The following is a 22,902-nucleotide window of genomic DNA, read 5'->3' as shown; positions in this document are numbered from 1 at the left end:
CTCTGTAACCTATAAGTATCTCGGGTTTGTTTTTCATGAAAATACGAATTTTTCAGAAGGCAGACGAGTGTTATCAGAGTCTGCTGGGAGGGCACTTGGAGCTGTGGTTAATGAGATGAAGGTTTGCCCTGAGCTGAGCTTTGATATATTTACTAAACTGTACGATTCAGTGGTTAGATCTGTACTATTCTATGCTGCTGGAACATGGGGCTTTGGAGATGCGCCCGAATGTAATATGGTCCAAAGTAGAGCTGTGAGATTTTCTTGGAGTACACAGGTTTACCACTAGGGCGGCCATAGAGGGGGACATGGGCAGGGAGCCCTGTGTGGTCAAACAAAGAGCAGAAGTCCTTAGGCTATGGAACCGCCTTGTGTGTTTACCAGAGGAAAGGCTCACACGAAAAGTGTTTAACTGGGATAGATCCCCGACATCAGACAGTTATTATTTGAGTTATTATTTGAAGTTATGTACAGTTTAAGGAACATTTTTCTACTGAACTTTATGTCAAATATAATTTGAAAAGAAGACAGAGGTCTTTATGTGCTCAGCTCAGAGCGGGAGTGTTGCCCCTAGAGGTGGAAGTGGGGCGTTTTAAAGGAGTCCCAGAGGAGGATCGGTTATGTTCCGTATGTGATTTATGTTTGGTGGAGGATGAATTTCATTTTATGTTTTATTGCCCAATGTATAATAATTTAAGAATTGAGTTGTATACTATGATGCAACAGAAAAAACCGGATTTGTTTTGGATGCCGGAAGGTGAAATTATGTTTTGGTTATTTGAAAATGAATTTTTTTTTGTGTGGCAACCTTTGTTGAGAAGGCATGGATATTGAGACAAAAAACTTTGTATCCTAGGATAATATGGTTTAGTTGTGTGTATGTCAGGATGTTGTGGTGTTTTATATTGTTTTTTTTTTTTCTTGTTTGATGGTCATCTTTCCTAATAACTGGATAGTGTCATATAAGCCCATGTGGGCTGGGCACCTATGAGTGCATGACACTTAAATAAAATACAATCAATCAATCAATCAATCTGAGTAGATTGACTAAGTGAAAAAATTGCACAGACAATGAAGTCAAGATTTTTACATTGGCAAAGTTAATTTTTAACAAAGTAAATAAATTTTTTGCAACATTAATGGTTCTCATACTAATGCAGACAAATTTTGCCTATTTTAGATTATAGGGGTGAAAATGTCTTTGTCAAAACTTGTGTTAAGTTCATTTAACTGCCGTTAATTCTGGAAAAAAAATCTCAAAAGGGCTAAGCCCAAGATGTTTAAAAAATGGGTCAAAGGTGGAGTCTTGCTTTGTTTTCATGTGAGATTTAAAGAAGAACTAAAGCGAATACAAATTTGTGTACAGATTACGAAGTTAATCAAGCGTTATAGTGGGACTGCAAATTTAGGCTGATTGATGCCTTTTTTTCTTTTCATAGCTATTCTTATATGAATTGTAAAATTTTAATAAAACCATCAAACACTGGCTGCTTCTGAAAGCTGTTAATGATGCCTTTGGAGAACTCATTCCAAACAGACGCGAGCAGACCCAAACAATCTTGTGTGTGCATCGAGTCCTTTTCCAACACTCCCTCTGTTTGCCAAGAGCGCTTGCAACATCATGTGGCTGGCGGTTAATTTTCATTGGAGACAGACCTGTCAGTCAACTTTGAATGCACATTTTAGCAGTTACCTTGGTGTCGTGGTCAGATAACAAATGAAGATAAATTGAGCAGCAGGCAAAATAGGTTGGGAGGCTTCTTTCTGTCTGACTTTCTGTCTGAAAATCATCACAAAAAGAACAAAATATCTTTCTCAGGAGCATGGAGTGAGACAGGGTTGCTCTTTAAGCCAAACAATCAGTCTGGAGTGATCAACATTTATTGTTTGGGGGGGCAGTAGGCATTGGGGTCCATGCGATGTGGAGCCAGATCAGCCATAGACGCATAAAGCACTACGTTAACCAGTCCTGTCCTTAGTATGCCAGCTACTGAGTCTGTTCACAAGATGGCCACCGCCACACCCGAGCCATTTCATGAGATGACTGCAATACCGGTGCACCCAGTTGAGGCCTGTGCAAACCGGTTAGTCTCTAGCTTGGCGGATACTCCGATGGTGTCGGTTCGGGAGGCCAGCATCCCTAAGCCACCTGTCTCCATGACCCGATCGTCGGAGCCAGCCGGGTCAGCTGGGTCGACCGATTTTTTCAGATTCAATTAAGTTCAATGAGTCTTCTGAGTCAAATGAGTCCTCTGATTCAGCGGGACAATCCGAATCATTTGAACCTTTTGAACCTTCTATGTTTGCCTTAGCATTGTGGTGTGCTTGGTCTGTTTTTTGCTCTTCTGCTTCACAGGAGGTCTCTCAAACTCATGAGCCGGAGTTTCCTGAACATTTGTTTAATTATGTCATTTTAATGCAAAATGACATTGTTTGAATTGTCTTTGTTATGACAATTCATGGGTTAACATTACATTAAACTGCCATTTAAATGTCATTAAGTGTTAATACTATGTCAATTAATTTTAAATACTTAAATACATTCAAATGCAACAGACACATAAAAAATATTATAGTTAACTTTATGTACATGTCCAATACATAAAAGCTGAGGGTTCTGAAATTTTCTGACAGGAAAAAATAAGAAAATATTTAATCAATTTATTTTAATGCAATTAACTCTGCAGTGATATGGACCCAACTGATTGCTTAACCCATTATTGTTCTGTTTTTTTTTTTTTTTAATTTTAGGTGACTCGGCATCCAACTACAATAAAATATAATTTTATCAATTTTAATAAATATTATTATTATGGAGGAAACTTAAAAAAACTTTATGGACTGAAGAATATTCATGCCGCTGTTAAACTATTTGACAAAGTATTAACACATAATGATAATAACAAATTATATTTGTACCACTGTAGTTGAGGTCAAGATAAATATTCATGACGCTGTTATAAAACTATTTGACAGAGTATTAACACTTAATGACATTTTAATGAGACATTCAATTTGTTTCACTGGTAAAAAGTGGTCAGTTATGTCGTCTTGGTAATGTCAAGTTGTCATGACAAGTTATGATGTATTGTTTAATGTCAAGTTGTCAAAGACATCTCAAACAATATAATCTTTGCATTAAAAATGACATAACTGAACAAATGACAGTTGACATAAACATGCATAAAATCTCATTCGTGTTCATAGCACATGTCATGTCATGATTATGAATGTGTCATGTCAGTCTTATGAACATCCCTTCAAGTAAAGTGTTACCTTTTACTTTTATTTGCGCTATTTGTATGCAGCCCAATAGTTGCAAAAACCTTCTTATGTAACTTTATAGTTACTGGATTACAGCAAACATATTTGCCAATTTTGGGATAAAATTGTCATTGTCAAATTTGTAATAGAAAACACTTTATTAATGATAGATTAATAAATAGTTTATATAGCTGCCATAATGGGGGAAAATATCCTTGGGGGACCATGCCTTGGAACCTCTAGATTTGGGCTAAGCCCCCAATGTCTACAATGTCTGCCTCTGGCCCTGTTCAAAATCACTCTTGCATAAATTGCCCCATTTAATTCAAAGCATTAAAAGTTTCATCCTCTATAACTTGTTCATTATCATATGAAATAGTGTTCATTGTTTTCTCAGAACAAAGTATATTGTGTGAGTATAAATACTTACCCGTTACGGTCACAGTTATTGGTTCACTGTATTGTGTATAAACCTGAGGGTTTCCTCTTCCAGCTCTGCACTTGTACTCTCCTCCATCAGAGACTTTTACAGATCTGATTGTTTTAGTTCCTGTAGTTTCAGTGGATTCAGTGTTTGATGGTGTGATAAAGATAAACTCCCAACCAGTTGACTGATGAAAATCACAGGTCAGAGTAACTTTGTCTCCAATGAACACAGGCGTCTGTGGCTGCACAGTCAGAGTTGGTGTTATGTCTGTCAATTTTAAATCAATAGGAGTTGTAAAAGTTTTTTAACAAGATCTCCAACTGGTAAATAGTGCATTTTTATTTCACAGTTAATCTGAATACTTAACTGATAGATGAGATCTTTTGAGATGTTTTGATGTGTGTACAGTACATTGTGTACACTGTACATTTAAATAGACAAAATTCAATGTTTTTTTTTTTCTTGCTGACATTAAAAACTAAATCAGTATAAAATTGAATTTGATATTTTTTATTTGCTTATATATATGCATACATATTAAAATGCATTTATAATCAAAATATTGAGGGATTTATGCTACCATTAAAATTATGCACTATTTAAAACATGAAAAACTGAACAAGATAAATGTCTGTGTGCATTTTAATAATCAGTTTTATACAATTTGCCCCATTTATTCCAATACATTAAAACATGTATCCTCTATAATTGTAAATCACTACTTATTCAATGATTTATAAAATAATTTACATTGTCTTCTCAGAACAAAGTGTATTATGTGAGTATAAATACTTACCCTGTACTGTCACTGTTATTGGATTACTGTCTCGTGTGTAAACCTTAGGGTTTCCTCTTCCAGCTCTGCACTTGTACTCTCCTCCATCAGAGACTGTGACTGTTGATTGCACAGATCTGATTGTTTTAGTTCCTGTAGCTTTATAGTATTCAGTGTTTGGAGATTTGGTAAAGATAAACTCCCATTCAGTGGACTGATGCATCTCACAGATCAGAGTAACTGAGTCTCCAATGAACACAGACGTCTGTGGCTGCACAGTCAGAGTTGGTGTTACATCTGTCAATATAAAATTATTGGGAGTTGTGAAAGTTTATTGACAAGATCTTCTTAAGCATATTATAGCAATGAATACATCATAACGCACACAATATGTAAAGTTTGCAGTTTTGTGTTGATTCAGAGTTGATGTCATCTTCAGTCAGGGTTATTTTTAACATTTTAAACACTTTTTGGGTAGTTTCAGTTTTCTGGATGTTGGGTTAAACTGCTGGGTTATTATGCTGGATTGTTTGAAGAGGCTCACGTGCTTCGCGCCCCATGTTTGAATGTGCTCAGCAACGGTCGTCGTGAAAGGACATAGCCACTGAAAGCAGTTTCAAGGTAAGTTTATATGTTTTTATGAACATTTCATATGAATATTAACAAGATTATAACATTTTGCGAGACAGCAACGCGTTAATTTATACAGACTAAGATGAAGTGGGTAATTTAGAGGAGTGACGACTGTTACCTCAGATCGCCGTTTAGACAAATTGACTCGAATACTCGTTCTAAGATGTGTGATATGGCATAATAATAATTTTTTTTTTATGTTACAAAATCCCCATCACACGGTTGATTAAGTTAACCCTAGACAATTTATGTAAGTCTTTAACAAAGCGAGTCAAAACCTGTACCGAGTCAGACCTCTGCCACCCCAATTCGGCTTTTGTCTCACACACACGCATAGTTTTCCCAGCTTAGCAATTCGCGACTATTAAATTAAATTTAGTGTCAAACGAGTTACTTTCTTGTCATTCGATATCAGTGGCGGCTGGTGCTAAAAAAATTTGGGGGGGCACAAACACACTCAAAATCAAACTTTTACTGTAGTAATGCAGTACTGTTAATAGCCATTTATCAGGAGATGAATATCATTAGGCTACTGCTTAGCTAAAATGCTGAAAATGTTACAGTTGAAATCAACAACACAAAATAAATGTACTATGAATCTGTAATGAACTAATATCAAGGTAATCATTCACACACAGACACACACACATACACATACATAGGTTGCGATAGACTTTTTCAATCTACATCATTTTTTTGATAAACAGCATTGTAAAGAGTCCGTCACAGTCAGTTATTATTGGTCATTTCATGTTTTAGTTATTTTCATTTTCGTTCACATGTCCATTTCTAATCATAAACTTACAAGATGAGCAAACAAGTCAAATGTGTTTATTTATTTGTTTAGAGAACAGATAAACGGAGACCGTGCATCACTTTACATGTTTAACATCAGACTTTAATGCAGACTCTTGTCATTAGATTTTGTATCTTTACCTTAGACAGGCGTCTGGTTGCAGCGTACCTGTAATGTTTAACTTCAGCAGCGATGCGCAGACTAGGGATGTTAACAATTAATCGATCTTCGATTAATTGTCGATAAGACTTAAATCGATAAAACTTAACGATTGTCGAAAAAGCAAGCACGTGTGTCCGGTGCCTGCGCAAAGCACATACACAGCTGGTGAAAAAACTAACCAAGCGCGAAGAAGTTAAACCAGCCATGATCACAACGATGCTCGATGCCAAACACACACTTGGGCTTTTTGTCCTCATTCGAGACGAGGCTGGCTGCTTACGGAACAAAATGGTATCCGCAGAGGATCTGAGAGGGTCTGATGCCGAAAATCTAAACACAGTTAGGATACTGAAAGCAAAGACCCTCTTCAGGGAAGCCTGCAAGATTAGCATAGCAACGCTGCTAACGCTGCTTTACACAGGGAAGGCGTCCAGAAGTCGTTTTTAATAAACAGATTAAAATAAAAAACTTAAAGTCTGGCAAGAAACTGTTAAATGTAAACTGTAACTGACTGTCGTTACACTCTGATGCCCGCAACATATATCATTGATCATCATCATGACTGGCTGAGGCGCTACACGCTAAACACTGTTGCAGGTTTTCTAATGGAAGGTTGAAGTCTTCATAATATAAGCATCTTTGCTGAAAGTACGCCGCAGGTCTAAAGCTGAGGTAACGACGGGAAAAGTGCCCTTTCGTGTGCTTCTTGGATATAATTACAACAAGCGGTGTATCGACGACTCAGAAAGCGAGGTGAACAACTAGAAAAATAACACTTGATGATAATGAAACTTTTATTTTGTCATGGATGCATGCGACTGTGCGGAGTGCCCGTTATGAGGCGGAGTTTACTGTGTCTATTAATCATTATATTTCGTTACGAGATTAAATTGATGATTTTTATCAAAACACCAACTACATTGACTCATTTTACAATCCCACTAGGATATTATTTAGACAAAATAAAATCTTTTAATTCGCGTGAGGAAGCTGGCGTTTTTACGCACACTTTTATGTCATTGGCTATATGCCACTGCTGTAAGGCTTATTGCACTATTACTGTTAACGATTATTCGATTGATTGATCGTTAATTTAAATGATCATCGAATATGGGAAAATGCATAATTTGACATCCCTAGCGCAGACCAATCAGTGTATGACATCAAAATATCGTGAGAATGTTTAGAACTCAGTGCGTCATTTGAGCAACACACTGCCACCAACTGGAAATACCCAGGAATTAGATTCTCAAGTTAAGTTGTATGGGCAATCTGCCAAAATGGTGTTCAAATTTTTCTTTAGCCTGCTTAAAATGTTCTCCGTCAAAGACTTTTCGTTTAACACGACCGAACACACACAAAAAGAGAAAGTTGCACAGGCTCGTACGTTTCTTTTTGTTTTTATAGCAATAGCACAATCACATTTTTCCCTCACAACAGAGCACGGTTCGTGAAGTTCCCTTTAAAACAGTGTTTTTTTTGTGGGTGCTTTTTTAAACTCTACAACAACAAAACTAACAACAACAAAGTTGACCAAGCCACGGAATATACCGGATTATATGAGCTCTCGCTCTCATTATGTCCACGCAACACAAGCTCAAACGCGCCACAAAATTTCATGCCGTGCACGTCTAGCACGCATTCAGACTTAAAAATGGCAAACAGGGAATTTTTTTTTAACTCAAGACTTACATGATATCCAGCTAGCCAACTCCATTTGCCATGAGAAGTGGTGGAGCACACAGACTGCCATCATTTGACATTGGTCAATCTGGTCCAAGCTTCTTAATCTTTTATTTATTCATCAAATACCTTGTGGTTTTGTAATGATAAAATCATCTCAAGATACTTGCTTTCACTGATCAGTACTGTAGCTATCAGTTAACACAGCAATCTGCAACGCGGTTATGAGACTCTGAGAACGCTCCAATCACAGGAGGTAAAAAACATTAAAAACAATATTGATTCGCTTACAACATAAGTAGGAGGATTTGGGGCGCACAGTCCTGTGCCCCAGGGCTGATCCGGAACTCACACGTGGTGGTAATGCAGCCAGGGATGCAAAAGGAAGCCTTATAATTTTTATAAAATGTATAATTCACTTGGCCCACATGGTTTTCTGAATACTTAAATCTGATCATTCAGTTCAGACCACTAAAAAGTTTTTCCTCTTTTGTAGATTGCAACAAATGTGGTGGAATTTCTTTTCTAGACAGAATCCTCGAAACCCTTTCCTTTCGTCCTGGCCATGGTAAACATCCAGCAGATCTCTCAATCTTTTGTAATTATTAATGCCATTTACTTGCAGCTGTTGATGTATGTTTTAAATGCGGGGCAACCTTCTGGTCTCTCTGATGGAGCCAATATGTAAGTGACTTAAACTGCAATTTAGCCAAGATGGGGACAGCACGCACCACCTGCTTTAAGCTTCAAAAATGATCTTCACAAACTAATGGGTGACGTCAAGGACACGACTTCCATATTTTTTACAGTCTATGGTTTAAAGGCATTTTACGTGTTTGAAAATAAATACCCTAGGCAATGTGCTTCTACATGGGAATTAGGGCTGCACGATTAATCGAAAAAGAATCACGATCTCGATTCATACATATAGGCGATCTTCATTTTAAATGACGGCAATTCACTTGCATTTACAGTATTTCCCTGTATTCAGTTTCTGCGTTCAAGTGTTCACGTATTTACATTACAACAACCCAAGAATATCAGTCAAACTTGCTAACACACACTCATACAGGGTAAAACCAAACCCTATTCATTCACCAATCAGACCCGATCGTTTCTCTCCTCTCTCTCATCTCATTTGCGGTGTTCCGCTGTCACTCGCGTGACGTATAACAAGGCGGCAGACCTAAACACAGTTGTTTACTTGGTGGATCTGGAGCGGCAATTTTCACAAAAAAGAGAGGATAAACGAGTGTCACTGTGGAAAATCCTAGTGGCGACGGAGAAAGTGAAGATGCAACAACATTGGTTTCGAAAAAAGGCAAGGAAATTATTTACCTCAGGCTCCGGACGTTTCTAAATCGGAAGGCTGCAACCTCAGGAGGTCGCATGCAGGCTGTATACGTCATCAAGCCTGGTTCATTTGAGTCAACGGAGCATTACATTCGCAAGTCATTAACATACTTCAACAATTTATTATTAACTAAAAATATTAGTCATCTTTATAACGTTAATTGTTAATATTCTGAAATTAGACAGTCTTTATGATGCGCAGTTTAGAAATGCGACCTCCAGAGAGGCTGCAGCCTTCACATTGAGAAACGGCCTCTTTGCGTTCCCCATTAGAAAGGGTTTTTCGCACGAGGGGAACATTGTTACATGTCTGCGTTTCTCTCTGATGCCTCAAAATGTTGATCTTTTAGTCTTTTAAAGGTTTAACGTTAGTGTTTTTAAAGTTTTAAGGTTGGCCAGTTTGATAGTACAAAAAGCACAGGTGCAATTTAACAGCTAACAAATTTTAAATTATTCTAAATTTTAAGGGGTCTAAAATAAGAAAAAGAGACTTTTAAGAAACGTTATTATAACTGAAAGTCCTGTAGCACATTTTTTAGTTAAGTGCATAATAAATGTTTTTGTTAAAATAAAGAGAATCGGGTGAGAGAATCGGGATCTCAATTCCCATGGAAAAAAATCGGGATTCACATTTTAGCTTGAATCGTGCAGCCCTAATGGGAATTCATGTAGTCTGTCATTTTCCAAATGGATAAATCCTCTGCTGTTCAATTCCTTTGTTCATCTTTATTCGCAAGGAGTAACTTTAATAAATTAAGTATTTTTAGTCAAATACTTTCCATACTGTGAAACTTAGAACATCTGTTCTGTAAAAAACTTAACACATTTGTGGATGATTTTAATTAAACATTTACATTGTTTCTTTTCCTACACTGCTACTGTAGTTTTGTTTATGTACATTTCAGTATTTCATTTATTTAATGTTAAATTCAAAATTCTGTCTTAAACACTTGATTCAACCTGTTACATTGTTACTTCAATGTGCATAATTTATGATATTTAATAAATATATTTATACTTTATGTCAGTAAGCAGTCCTTTGAATGATTTTGCAACTTTCGACTGTAAAAATGTTTGTAGTTATTTTGCAGTTAAATAAACCTTTATTTGGTGTTCACAATGGTCTTGATTTACAATAAAGCACATGATAAAAAATAACCCAGCAAGAATAACCCAAACCCAGAATATTAATCCCAAAATGACTACATGTTGTGTAACTTTAACCCAGCATGTGTTCTGTCCAATATTTACCCAGCGCTGGGTTGGGTTTTTAACCCAACCATTTTTAGAGTGTTAAATCCTCACAGTGTGAAACAAATTGAGGAACTAAATCAGAATAAATTGAATATTTTTTATTTGTATTTATATATAATCAAAATATTGAGGGATTTATTACTACCATTAAAATTCTACACTATTGAAAGATAAAAAAAGAAAAATGTTTATGTACATTTTCATAATCATTTTTATACAAATTGCCCCATTTATTCCAATAAATAAAAAATGTTTTACACTGACACTGTTTAGATTATTAAAACGTTAAAACTCAATAATTTAAAACACCAATAAAAAGCTAATAATTTTTTTTTTCTAAACTCACCTTCCTTAAACTCCTCATCATTTGCTGTCAAAACTTTAGGCTTGCCATCAGTGCTTGTTTCTAACACAAAAGAAATGTTATAGTTCAAGAGATTGTATGTACAAGAACAATGAAATGTATTATTATTATTTTTTACTTAGTGAATGAGTTTCACACACCAGCAGCCTAGCTATTGACAGACATCCATGGACCCAATGTCACACAACGCAGCCAATTTAACACAAGGAATTGTTAATTCATGGTAGGAGACAGGAGCGATCATCACACAACAAACAAAATGCAAAACCAATTTTCACTTCATGGTGAAAGTCATGGTGAGAAGATGAAGGAATTTACTCGATCAGCGAGGTTTAATTTAAATGCTTATGTAGGCTGCAATGTGCAAGCGAGCAATACAGCGACCAGACAATATCACATTAATAAGCAAGTTGTTAACTATACTAAGTGATTACTAGAAAAAAAGATTTTACTTCAAAATATGCCATCTACACAATATTCTAAAGAACATCAAAACGAGCGTCATTTCTGCAGACGCTATGCTTCCCATTAGTCCAAGTGATTAAAAACAGCCCTGATATCTTCAAATGAACAATCATTAGATTCTTCATTGGCTTCATTTATGTCCATCTTTGTCCCCCCCTCCATCTCCTCAATTCAATTCTCTGTCACTGCTTATGTTTCATGAGTGTACACTACTGGCATAACCATTGAAATGCGTTTAAATTGAACGCCTAAGCCCTTGATTAAGGTAAATTAAGTGCAAACACTGCAGGCGCAGTGCTGCGCAGACCAATCAGTGTATAACATCAAAGTACTGCAAGAGTGATTTAAAAACTGTGCGCAAGTTCCTGTTGTGACGTTACAACCATAACACCTACCAGAACAGCCAAAACCTCGGTAAAGTCTTTTATAATCAGCTGACCTTCATTGATGACATCACTAAGACAACATGGTCATGCTCATTATAAAGACCCAATGGTGGTCAGTCTTTTATTTTTACTTTGGCTGCGTTTCACAATTCTATGCATGGGCATGCACAGGGAATGTGATTGGTCAAGCCTGGTCGAGTTCGAAAAAATAAAATGGCTGTCAAAAAATGTCCGAATGCATTTCCTATAGATGCTTGTCGCTTAAGTAATTGCCTCATGAGGCAGTGAGGCAACAAGTCAGCTGCCTTCAGGCCGTTTCACACGGTACAGTACATAGCAACCGCAAGTGTTTAGTTCTTTTTCAATAGGAGACATGCGGAAAGAGGCAAAACGGGGGCGGTAGCAGAGGTGAAACAGAGTTGGTCCACACGCCTTGCGCACCCAAAATTCTGTCCCTTCTCCGGACATGGTACTTCATGACAGGCGCCGTTGAAGATAAACATATTTGCAATATATGCTGCACAAAACGCTTCCTATACAAGATAAAAGCTCAAGCCGTGCAGCGATTTTGCTGCGTACCATGTGAAATGGCCATTAGTTTCTGGATGCAGCCTTTTTCTCAGCAGGTTTGTATCAGAATATATATGAATATGTGATTGTATCAGAATTATAACAGAATATGTGAATATGTGATGAAATAATTGAATTAATAATAACTGAATCCTCACCTTTAGTTTGTCCAGAGTGGATGTTTAAAATCAACACTGTAAAGAACAAAGAGAAAAACTTATTACAGTTTCAACCGTATAAATAAAGCTGATAAACTATCTGTATGTAAATAAATAAATAAATGTATAGATCTTTTTGTTTCTGTTAAGACAAATATTAAGGCTTAACAAACTAAACTAAACACACCGTTTCTATTTTAAAGCTACTTACTTTCTTTCAAACTTTTGACATATATAGGACATAAAAAAAAAACAATACTAACACAAAACAATGGCACTTATATATTATACATATTTTAAGATGTCAGTGTATGCTGTTTTCACTGTTATATACATCACTGTCTCTTAAGCCCCGCCCACACATTTATGCTCCTCTGTTTCAACTTCTGATGCCAGTGACATGAAGCCGCTTGTTAAATCAGATGTCATGCATCCCTTCTGGGTCCAACCGATTTCAAATGCCATAAGGAAATAACACAACAATCATGCTAACATACACTATCACAATTCAAAACTCCAAAAAACACAAACAATCTTAATCTTTATCTCCATAAAAAAATCCGAGATGACTCATGGAAATACATTTTTTTTTACGAATTATTACTATGTTGCTGCCAGTGATTCTGTGAGCCTGGAGACTGCAGTGTACAGTCCGAGATGTGTAAGTTTATAAAATGTTCCCTTAAATGTGTCATATGAATAAATAGCTCATAAATGGCTGTTATCCTCTACTGAAATGAGTGAAAGCTTGGACCCAGAAATAGAATCTTTAATTTCCTTACGGTGCATTCACACGGGGCATCAGCGTTAACGCTTCTCATTCACTTTTAATGGATGACGTCATGCGTTGCCGAACTGAATTGTGGATCTGTCTGTGCCACGTCAGTGCCATTGCTCGCGGCAGAAGTTGAACATTTCTCAACTTTTCAAGCGGTAACGCGTGCGTCAGCCAATCAGATCGCCTTATGTAAATAACCTAGGCAGAGCCAGCCAATTACGTTTATGGAAGACTGGAGCATAGGTTCCGGCCACTGTGATTGGCTGTTGGCCACGCTTCAGACAAGCCTTCCGTCAAGCGTTAACGCTGACGCCCCATGTGAATGCGCCATTATATCATGACTTAATAAGCCCACAGAATTATTTGAGCAATAAAACTATAGAGATGCCTCTGCAAATATTACAACCTAAAAAGTAAAAAATCAGTAAATATTACATAAATAATGAATTATGTATGAAGAAAAGCTGAAACGTAGCTGAGTTGTATTTTGATAAGACATTGTGAAGTGATTGTAATGTACACAACCCCAAACAAGGATTACTGAATACTCACCTAGTGCAATTTAACACGTTTATATTTAATTATTGCAAATATTACAAACATTTATTTTATTAGAATATGTTTACAAAATATATACTCTGTGCAGCCAAATACAACATGCACTGCTCCATGCATGTTCACTTCTGCTGCTATGTGTGTGCACTTAATCTTGGATGGGAGGACAAATTCTGTGTATGTGTTACATTACATTCCCTGCTGAAAAAAACAGCATACCAGCAAGACCAGCATATGTTGTGTTTTGGTGCTGGTTTGCTAGTGAACACCAGCTAAACGAGCACCAAACCAGCATCAGCACCAGCATTAGCACCAGCTAAACCAGCACCAAACCAGCATTAGCACCAGCATCCCATTCTGGTCATTTTTTGTTGCTTGTTTGCTGGTGACCACCAGCTAAACCAGCATAATTCCCATGCTGGTCCCTGCTGGTTTAATGCTGGATTTTTCAGCAGGGTTCACACGGGGCGTCAGTGTTAACGTTTGCCGTACAGTAGGGTGTGTCTGAAGCGTGGCCTTGATGCGATCATCACTGTGACACTAGCAAATGAAAGTGGCCCCAACACATGCTTTCTGTATTACGGTCTTGCATATATGTAACTGGCTGGCTCTGCACTAGTTTATTTGCATAAGGTGATCTGGTTGGCTGTTCAACTTCTGATGCCAGTGACGTAAAGCCGATGTATCCACAATTCAGTTCGGCAATGTATGTCATCACCCATTCAAAGTAAATGAGAAGCATTAAAGCGAATGCCCCATGTGAATCTATCGTAACACATACAAAAATGTGTTCTCCCATTCTAGTTTAAGTGACATACATAGCAGCATTTCACGCACAGAGCAGTGCATGGCATTCACTGCGATACCCTGGGACATTTACCAAGATAATCTAGTAAAAGCCATCTGGTCATAAAACATTGAATTTGTTATATGTTGCATAAAAACCTACACATAAAATAACTTATAGAATAATGCCTAAGTTATTTGCAAATATATAACCTAAAAAGTTAAAAGTAAAAAATCAGTAAATATTACATAAATAATGAATTATGCATGAAGAAAAGCTGAACCGTAGCTGAGTTGTATTTTGATGGCATTTAGACAATGGTCCTCAATTCTGTTACACATTGATATGTCGCATGCTGTTTGCTGAGCATTTAATAAAGTATAGTATTACATAACAAAATGAGTACATAAAACAACATCTATTGGTCACTAACTGCACATAATAATGGTGGTAGTGACTGAAAATTAATGGCCTAAATCTATTTGAAGCTGATGAACAACTGCTGTTTTTCACACATTGGTTTATACACAGGACTGAAACTAAAAAACCACACTGAACTTAATCTCCATCCGACCTCCAACACTGATGTGAGCTGCTATATATGAACCTGTGAATATAGACATCAGTGATGCTTGAGAAGACAATAATAACTATATCTAGCATTTAAACAACTTCTCATCCTCCATCATTTGTGCAACAGATATGAATGATACCAGAGATCAAGCTTGTTGAGGAGTTTGATGTTTTCTAAGCATTTACTTGCTTAGAGTTAAAAACATCACAGACTTACTAAATATAGAAAGAGGAACATGAGCTTCTGTGTGTATGAACACCAAAATAACTTTGAGCACATGTGTCAAATACAGGGCCTGTGGGCCAATCTATTATCCGCTGTGCATTTGTATTCGGTCCGCTCAGTGATATAAGATTTTAAACTGATCTTGGACCACTTCTATTCTCAGCACTGGACTACAATTTTTTAACCCAGGCTGCAATTTCTTTAGCTATTGTAACTGACTGTACTCATTAGTGTTCAAATGTTTATATGCAAGGAAAAGTTAATAGTTTTTAGGGCTAAAACGATTCATCGAGTTACTCGATTAACTCGATTACAAAAATTCCTCGAGGCAAAAATTCTGCCTCAAAGCCTCGTTACATTCCCATGACGCGTATTATACGCACCGGGATCTGATTCACACGGACCTTTGTACAATGTTCAGGAAGCACACCATAGCGCGTGATACATTTTGAATTTAGTTGGCACGATGGCTGAGAAGATGTCCATAAACGGCAGAGAATGTCTAAAGTTTGGGATCATTACTTTATCATTAAATTACATTCAGCATCTGAACCGAAAACATCCACTGCTGGTTCACCAAGCTTTGCTGAAACAAGGTAAAGAAGCCTATTAATGTTTACTGATTTTAATCCCATACTGTATTTGTTGCGATGTCGTTATGGGTATTAACTAGATATAATGTTTAGCTTTGATGTTTTAAAGTAGTAAACTTATTCAAGTTGAATTGCAAGAGAGTATAGCTTAAAAAAGAACCCCTTTACAAACAAACACATGCACCCTCGTCTCTCTCACACGAGTCAGACCGATCGCGCAATGCATCACATATGCTTAAACATTTATGTAGTCACGCAACAATAATTTCAGCATGCATTCACTGTATACACCAGGACGTGATGTTGTGATGCAATTTTTCCAACGGATGCTTCACCTAAAATGCACCGCAATGCAAGTGATGCAAGCCAAATACAGCGTTATATATTGAAAATGAATGTATGTATTTCTGCTGTACCAAACTGCAATAAAGCAACTGGTCTGACTTGGGCGTCACTCCTCCTCACGCACACACAAACCACATGCACGTGCACACACACACACATTCTGGTTTCCATGTTTTGTGGGGACATTCCATAGATGTAATGCATTTTATACCATACAAACTGTATATTCTATTCCCCTTACCTGCCCCATTCCCTAACCCCAACCATCACAAAAACCTTTCTTGTACCTTAGATTTTAAATAAACATCATCTTGTTTGATTTATAAGCTTGTTGCTCAGGGGACATCAAAATGTCCCCACAAGGTCACAAAAACACAGGTATTCCTATCTTTGTGGGGACAATTGGTCCCCACAACGTGATAATTACCAGGTACACACACACACACACACACACACACACAGTTTTCCATGTTTTGTGGGGACAGTCCATAGACGTAATGGTTTTTATACTGTACAAACTGTATATTCTATTCCCTTCCCCTAACCCAAACCCCAACCTTCACAGAAAACTTTCTTATACTTCAGATTTTGAAGAAACATCATCATGGTAAAGGTACTTAACTCGCAATAGTTATTTTTACGGAACAAAGCACTCACGGTCATAACACAGACCAACCAAATAAATAAATAAAAACCTTTTTTGCATGAACACTTAAAAATGAATTGCATTAAATAGTTTGCCACCGTTTGCCACTGAACCTGCATTAACGACGACAGTGGGGCTTCCGGCCTTAGTCAAACGGTTTGGCACGTATGGTTGGGTTGCGATTTTGGTGCTTTCGTGTGTGTTGTGAATAGTATGCCATACAGACCCGTTTGCCACTGAACCTGCATTAACGATGACAGTGGGGCTTCCGGCCTTAGTCAAACGGTTTGGCACGTATGGTTGGGTTGCGATTTTGGTGCTTTCGTGTGTGTTGTGAATAGTATGCCATACAGACCCGTTTGCCACTGAACCTGCATTAACGATGACAGTGGGGCCTCCAGCCTTAGTCAAACGGGTCGTCAGGTTTCATTTGCTCTTAAAGATCGGAAGGTGACCCTTATTTACCATATATACCTTCGCATTGGGCCCCCAACTTGCTAAATCCTCAACTGTGGATAATATAATTATGCCGCAATATTTAGTCTGTCTGGAACTAAGCTGAGTTAAACCACATCACTGTGTGACACTTCAATACATATGAACGGCTGCTACGCTAATACGATTTTGTTTTTCTCTCCCCGTCTCGTCCTCGACCCCGAGGACAACGAGACAAACAGACCCAGTCCCGGTAGATGTGAAAGTCGGCACACCTCTGATCTACTGGCCGTCCTTCAACCTGATGCCCAGCTGATGCCTGACCAACGATCACCGGCAGAACCCGCTTAATCTCCGCTAAATCTCCTTATCCGTTCTCCCAAGGGTTTTCCCTCCTAGGACTTATTTTTCCTCGGATAAAAGCCCGGGGTTTTTTTTCTCCTAGGGGGTTTTTCACCCTGGGGAGGCAGCCTTTTTGGGCTTTACTTAGCTTCCTCTTCTAGACGTTACTTTAGTAATACGTTCGCTTATAATATTGAGTCATAGCCGCAGCAAATTTAAATGCTTATGCTATCATGTATTTTGTTGTGCTATCTGCACTGTAAAAAAATTCCGTAGAAATTGCAGCTGGGTTGCCGGTAATTTACCGTAGATTTAAATTTATGTTTTTAACTGGCAACATTTTGTTCAAAGTTAAATGAACATTAAACATTTACAAGTCTTTGTCTTTATAGAGTAAAACTAAAAAAACAGCATCAAGCAAAACATTCTGGGAAACAAAATCTGAAGCAAAAACAGAAAAAGGTTGATGATGATTTCTGGTTCCCAGAATGCTTTGCATGAGGCTGTTATTGTATAGTTTTATTCTGTAAAGATAAATACTTGTTAATATTTAAAATTGATTGAACTTTGAACAAATTCTTGCCAGTAAATTACATAAATGTAAATCTACGGTAAATTACCGGCAACCCAGCTGCAATAACATTGTAATTTCTACGGAATTTTTTTACAGTGTGTTGTTTTTCTGTGCTTTTCACTGCTTCTATTTATGTAAAGCTGCTTTGAAACAATTGACTTTTGTGAAAAGCGCTATATAAATAAAATTTAATTTAATTTAATTGAATTGAATATTTACTTTGATGTCAGGGCTAGATTACAGCATGAAACCTGTTGTGCCTATTAATAAATTAAATTGCTTAATTGTTGGCAAATGATTTTTTTTTAGAAATAAAAGCCAAATGCTTGAGCATTTTACAGCCACATCATTTTCGTTATGCATTATTTGTTTTGGCGGTTTAAAAACACACAAAAAATATCCGATTTATTGATCGATTAAGTGCTAGATTAATCGATTACAAAAAGAATCGATAGCTGCAGCCCTAATAGTTTTATTGCCATTACCAATTTTTTATAAGGCATAACTGTGTTCATGTTCATTTTAAGAGGACTTACATAAGTAGTTAAATGCAAATTTTTTACATTAGCAGTATTTGGCCAAGTTGTCTTTTAGTTTGAATCGTTAAAGTCAGCAAGACAAAGTTAGCCTCTCATGAGTGGAAATTTTCTAATCTGGCACTCAGCATAAATGGGTTTGACACAACTTACAGGCTTCTAGCAAAGGTGTGATCTTTTACCGGCAGTCAGTGTGAAACACTCAGAAAGCACCTAAACAGATCTAGTTAGTTTCATCTGTCTCATGTTTAACAATGTAACTGTCATTTCTAAAAGTTTTGTAAAAAGAATTTTGTGAAATACTTCATAAAAATATAGACAGCAAATTTAAGAAGTAATTTAAATTATAGTCAATGTTTAACTGTAAGAGAAATTAAGCTTATAGAGGAAGTAGAAAGAAAACACACAGTATGATGAGAGTGATAATGCAAGAATTTTGGTTTCGAAAAAAGGAAAAGAAATACCTCTGTATCACTGCCACAAGTTCCCCATCAGAAAGGGTTTTTAGCACGGGGGGAACCAACATGGCTGCATTCTGCCCTAAAGCCTCAAAATGTTGACCGTTTAGTGTTTTAAAGCTTTAGTGTTTTAAAATGTTAAGGTTTGCCTGTTGTTGTTTACAAAAAGCACAGGTGCTATTTATTTTTATTATTTTTATTTATTAATGTCAACATTCTAGTGTTTATTATTAACAGCTTACAGCTTTTAAGTTAATCTTAAGGGGTCTAAAATAAGGAAAAAAAGACTTTTAAGACTTTTAAAATCCAGCACTTTATTATAACCGAAAGTACTGTGTAGCACTTTTTTTTACTTGAGTGCAATAAATGTTTTTGTAAAAAAGAGAGAATTGTGTGAGAGAATCTTGATCTCGCTTCCCATGGAGAAAAATTGTGATTCAGATTTTAGCAAGAATTTTGCAGCCCTAATCAGTATAAATATCTTGTTGTTGATTCTGTGAAGAGACGCTCACACTAGAGCTTAAAAAAGATCTTATCTGTTCATCCAACCCTATATCACGAAAATGCGTGACTATTTCACGCATGGACCAGCGTGACAATGTCACGTTTTGCCGCGTTTGAGCGTGAGCATGTCGCGCTTTTCTGTTTGTGTCACTGTCACGTATTGGTTACTCAACTTTTTTGTCCTATTTTCAAACCATTGTCGCGTCGGTTTAGGGTTAGATTTGGTGCTTGTGTTATGTCACTTTAAGTATTTGTCACTTTAAGTATTGGTTTATAAAAAAAAAGATACAATACTTATTCTTTTATATTTTCTAAACTTTAACCAATTGTCACCTGACGTTGGGGTTTGAGTTTGTTTAGGTAAGGATGTAATTTTATGTAAATCTTACCCTAAACCGAAGTGACAATGGTAAGAAATTAGGACAAAAAAGTTGAGTAACCAATACATGACAGTGACACAAACAGAAAGCGTGACATGCTCAAGCGCGGCAAAGCGTGACATGGTCACGCTGGTCCATGTGTGAAATAGTCACGCAATTTCGTGATACTGGGTTGGTTCATCAGCTATGTTTAATGTTAAAGTTTACTGTGTTTTGACATAACACCCAAAATATATTTAATATTACAGACTTAAAATATATTTAATATGCCATTTTGTGAATACTGTTTTCTTTTTAGTCTATTTATTTAGACTGATTTAACTGGATGCTTAGTTTGATGATTTAATTTTTGCAAATATTACAAATAATTTATTTATTATAATATGTTTAAATAAAATACGCTCTGTGCAGCCACTTACAACAGAAAATTAATGATAACTAACATTTTAACTTTATTGATATGCTGTAGTATTGGGATGTGAATTTTTTTGTTGTTGTAAGATGTAGGCCTAATGTTGACATAATATCCAAGTTTACAACAGCAGACATTTAATAGAACAACTAAGAGCAAGAATGTTATTATTTTGCAAAAGAAACAAAAATATCTCTAGAAACTCTCTTCTTCCTCTTTAGTTGATGTGTGATGTTTAACAGCTCATTGTGCTGAATCTGTAGCCTAGAAATCTAGACGCACCCTAGCGGCCACAAAATATATTTGCTGCCAGGGTTTAGTCTAGGCACTCACAATACACTTAACCGGTCCAAAAACCAAAATTTGGTCAGGCCAGTCACATCGTGTGTAGCGTCTGTGGGGCGGGCTTAACATGATGACGACAGAGCTGCAACGGTTCCTACTTGAAAACAGAGAATGGCTGCTGCTGCTGGCGAACAGCTATCTTTTGAAGCGGCTTTGGCCGCGACTCTGGAGGACTTAGACTTATGTTTTTCTTTGAGAGAAGAGCAAATAACCCTACTGAAGTCCTTTTTAAGCAAGAAAGATGTGTTTGGAGTTTTGCCGACTGGTTACGGTAACTACGTCACCTTCTTCGTTGCTCTGATCCGTCATAGCGCTATCCTATTGCGTGCAGAGGCATTTTGAGGGACAACCTTATATCCCGCCCCTTGAATTGAGCCGTTTGTGTGAAGAGTTGCCAGACCTTACATCTTGATGTAGGTCTGGCTAACCAGGCTACTGAATCTGAGTTTTAACAGGATATTTCACACATTTTAATGTCACTACATGTTTTCTTTCACTTACATCTGCAGATGTGCATTAGTGCCTCTATAATATGTATGTGTTAAGTATTTCTTATCTAAAGCTTAAATGTGTAAAATGTTTATAGTGACAACATGAATGAATGTCACTGTTACATAGCCTTTAATACTAGCCCTTCTTAAAGCAACACGTAGTTTTTCAACCTTAAAGGGGACATTTTACAAGACTTTTTTAAGATGTCAAATAAATCTTTGGTGTCCCCAGAGTACACATGTGAAGTTTTAGCTCAAAATATCATATAGATAATTTATTATAGCATGTTAAAATTATCACTTTGTAGGTGTGAGCAAAAATGTGCCGTTTTGGTTGTGTGGTTTAAAATGCAAATGAGCTGATCTCTGCACTAAATGGCAGTGCCGTGGTTGGATAGTGCAGATATGGGGATGGTATTTATCCCCTTCTGACATCACCAGTGGAGCCATATTTCAATGACCTATTTTTTCACATGCTTCTGGAGAATGGTTTACCAAAACTAAGTTACTGGGTTGATCTTATTCACAATTTCTATGTTGATAAAAGCACTGGGGACCCAATTATAGCACTTAAACATGGAAAAAGTCAGATTTTCATGGTATGTCCCCTTTAAAATAATGTCTCTAAAATGATTTCAGTGGTAACTCTTAACTGGATGAATTCTACTGCTGCAACCTGAGGAGTCTCGTAGCGGCTATAATACACCGTTCATGAGCCCCATGAGAACCAAGTTTGAGAACCCCTAGTTTAAAAACACTTTCTATAAAAGGTCTGTTAACCAGGTTGACATGTTTACAGTTTCAACAAACGTCTTTACTAATTACAGTAAAATGATCCTCATTTCAGCTACAGAATCTTCTTGAATGCTGTTGTTACTCTTGAATGTTACACATAATCTCATACTGCTGTATACAGATTTGCCTATCACACCAGACAAAAGTCTCTGTTCAACTGTTCTGAGAACAGCACACTGAGTTTAAACCAACAGCTCTGAACTTCACATCACAAATACAGTATACACAATAACTACTACTGTAAATCTACTTATTGCCAAAGCTGTGATAGCTGTGCAAAACAAAACTGAACAAACACACTGATATCCCTCATTCATCTACAACATAGCACATTTCTGTGTAACAAACACACAACACTATCTGCACACAAGCTCACACAAACATTATTCACTCATATATCATGAGATAAAGCATGAGAGGAGCATGAAAAGATTTAGTAAAAATACAGGAGCAGTAAATGACTTGATCCTGTAGACAATGTGACAGTAATTGATATGTAGTTAAATCCATAGAGAGAAGATAATACTCACAGAGAGCTAGAGGAACAGAAATCAACTCCATACTGATCTACTGATGACTGACACTTAAACATTAAACACTCTGTGTTAAACACTTAACACTTCCTCTATTCACCTTATTTCTGAACTCGGAAGTAAGTGATGTGATGTATTTTCCTTCTTTGTGTGAGACGTCCGTTTCAATAGCCAGCCGGTAAAAAACAGTGCAGTGGGAGCACACATAAAACATGATTTAAACAGTTATGGTAAATAGTTATTACACCTGCCATGTTTGAACCAGTGTGAGGATGAAATGAAGAAGTGTATTGAGATATCAAAT

At 36.9% G+C, this 22,902-nt stretch overlaps 1 protein-coding gene across 1 annotated transcript in view; it reads right to left on the bottom strand.

Annotated features, from left to right (window-relative positions):
- LOC135768677 (Fc receptor-like protein 5) overlaps positions 1–22,626 on the bottom strand; it is a 58,278-nt gene extending 35,652 nt beyond the window's left edge. Inside the window, exons 1-4 of the mRNA XM_073813747.1 lie at positions 22,596–22,626; positions 12,291–12,326; positions 4,673–4,763; positions 3,695–3,870 (exon numbers count right to left, since the gene is read on the bottom strand). Of these exons, the coding sequence (XP_073669848.1) occupies positions 3,695–3,870; positions 4,673–4,763; positions 12,291–12,326; positions 22,596–22,626 (334 nt within the window). The remainder of the gene's footprint in view (positions 1–3,694; positions 3,871–4,672; positions 4,764–12,290; positions 12,327–22,595) is intronic.
- Between the last annotated feature and the right edge of the window lie 276 nt (positions 22,627–22,902).

The sequence above is a fragment of the Paramisgurnus dabryanus genome, chromosome 3 (assembly GCF_030506205.2).
Source record: "Paramisgurnus dabryanus chromosome 3, PD_genome_1.1, whole genome shotgun sequence".
NCBI lineage: Eukaryota > Metazoa > Chordata > Actinopteri > Cypriniformes > Cobitidae > Paramisgurnus > Paramisgurnus dabryanus.
The sequence above is the reverse complement of the archived record's forward strand: the minus strand, read 5'-3'. Positions and strand labels throughout refer to the sequence as shown.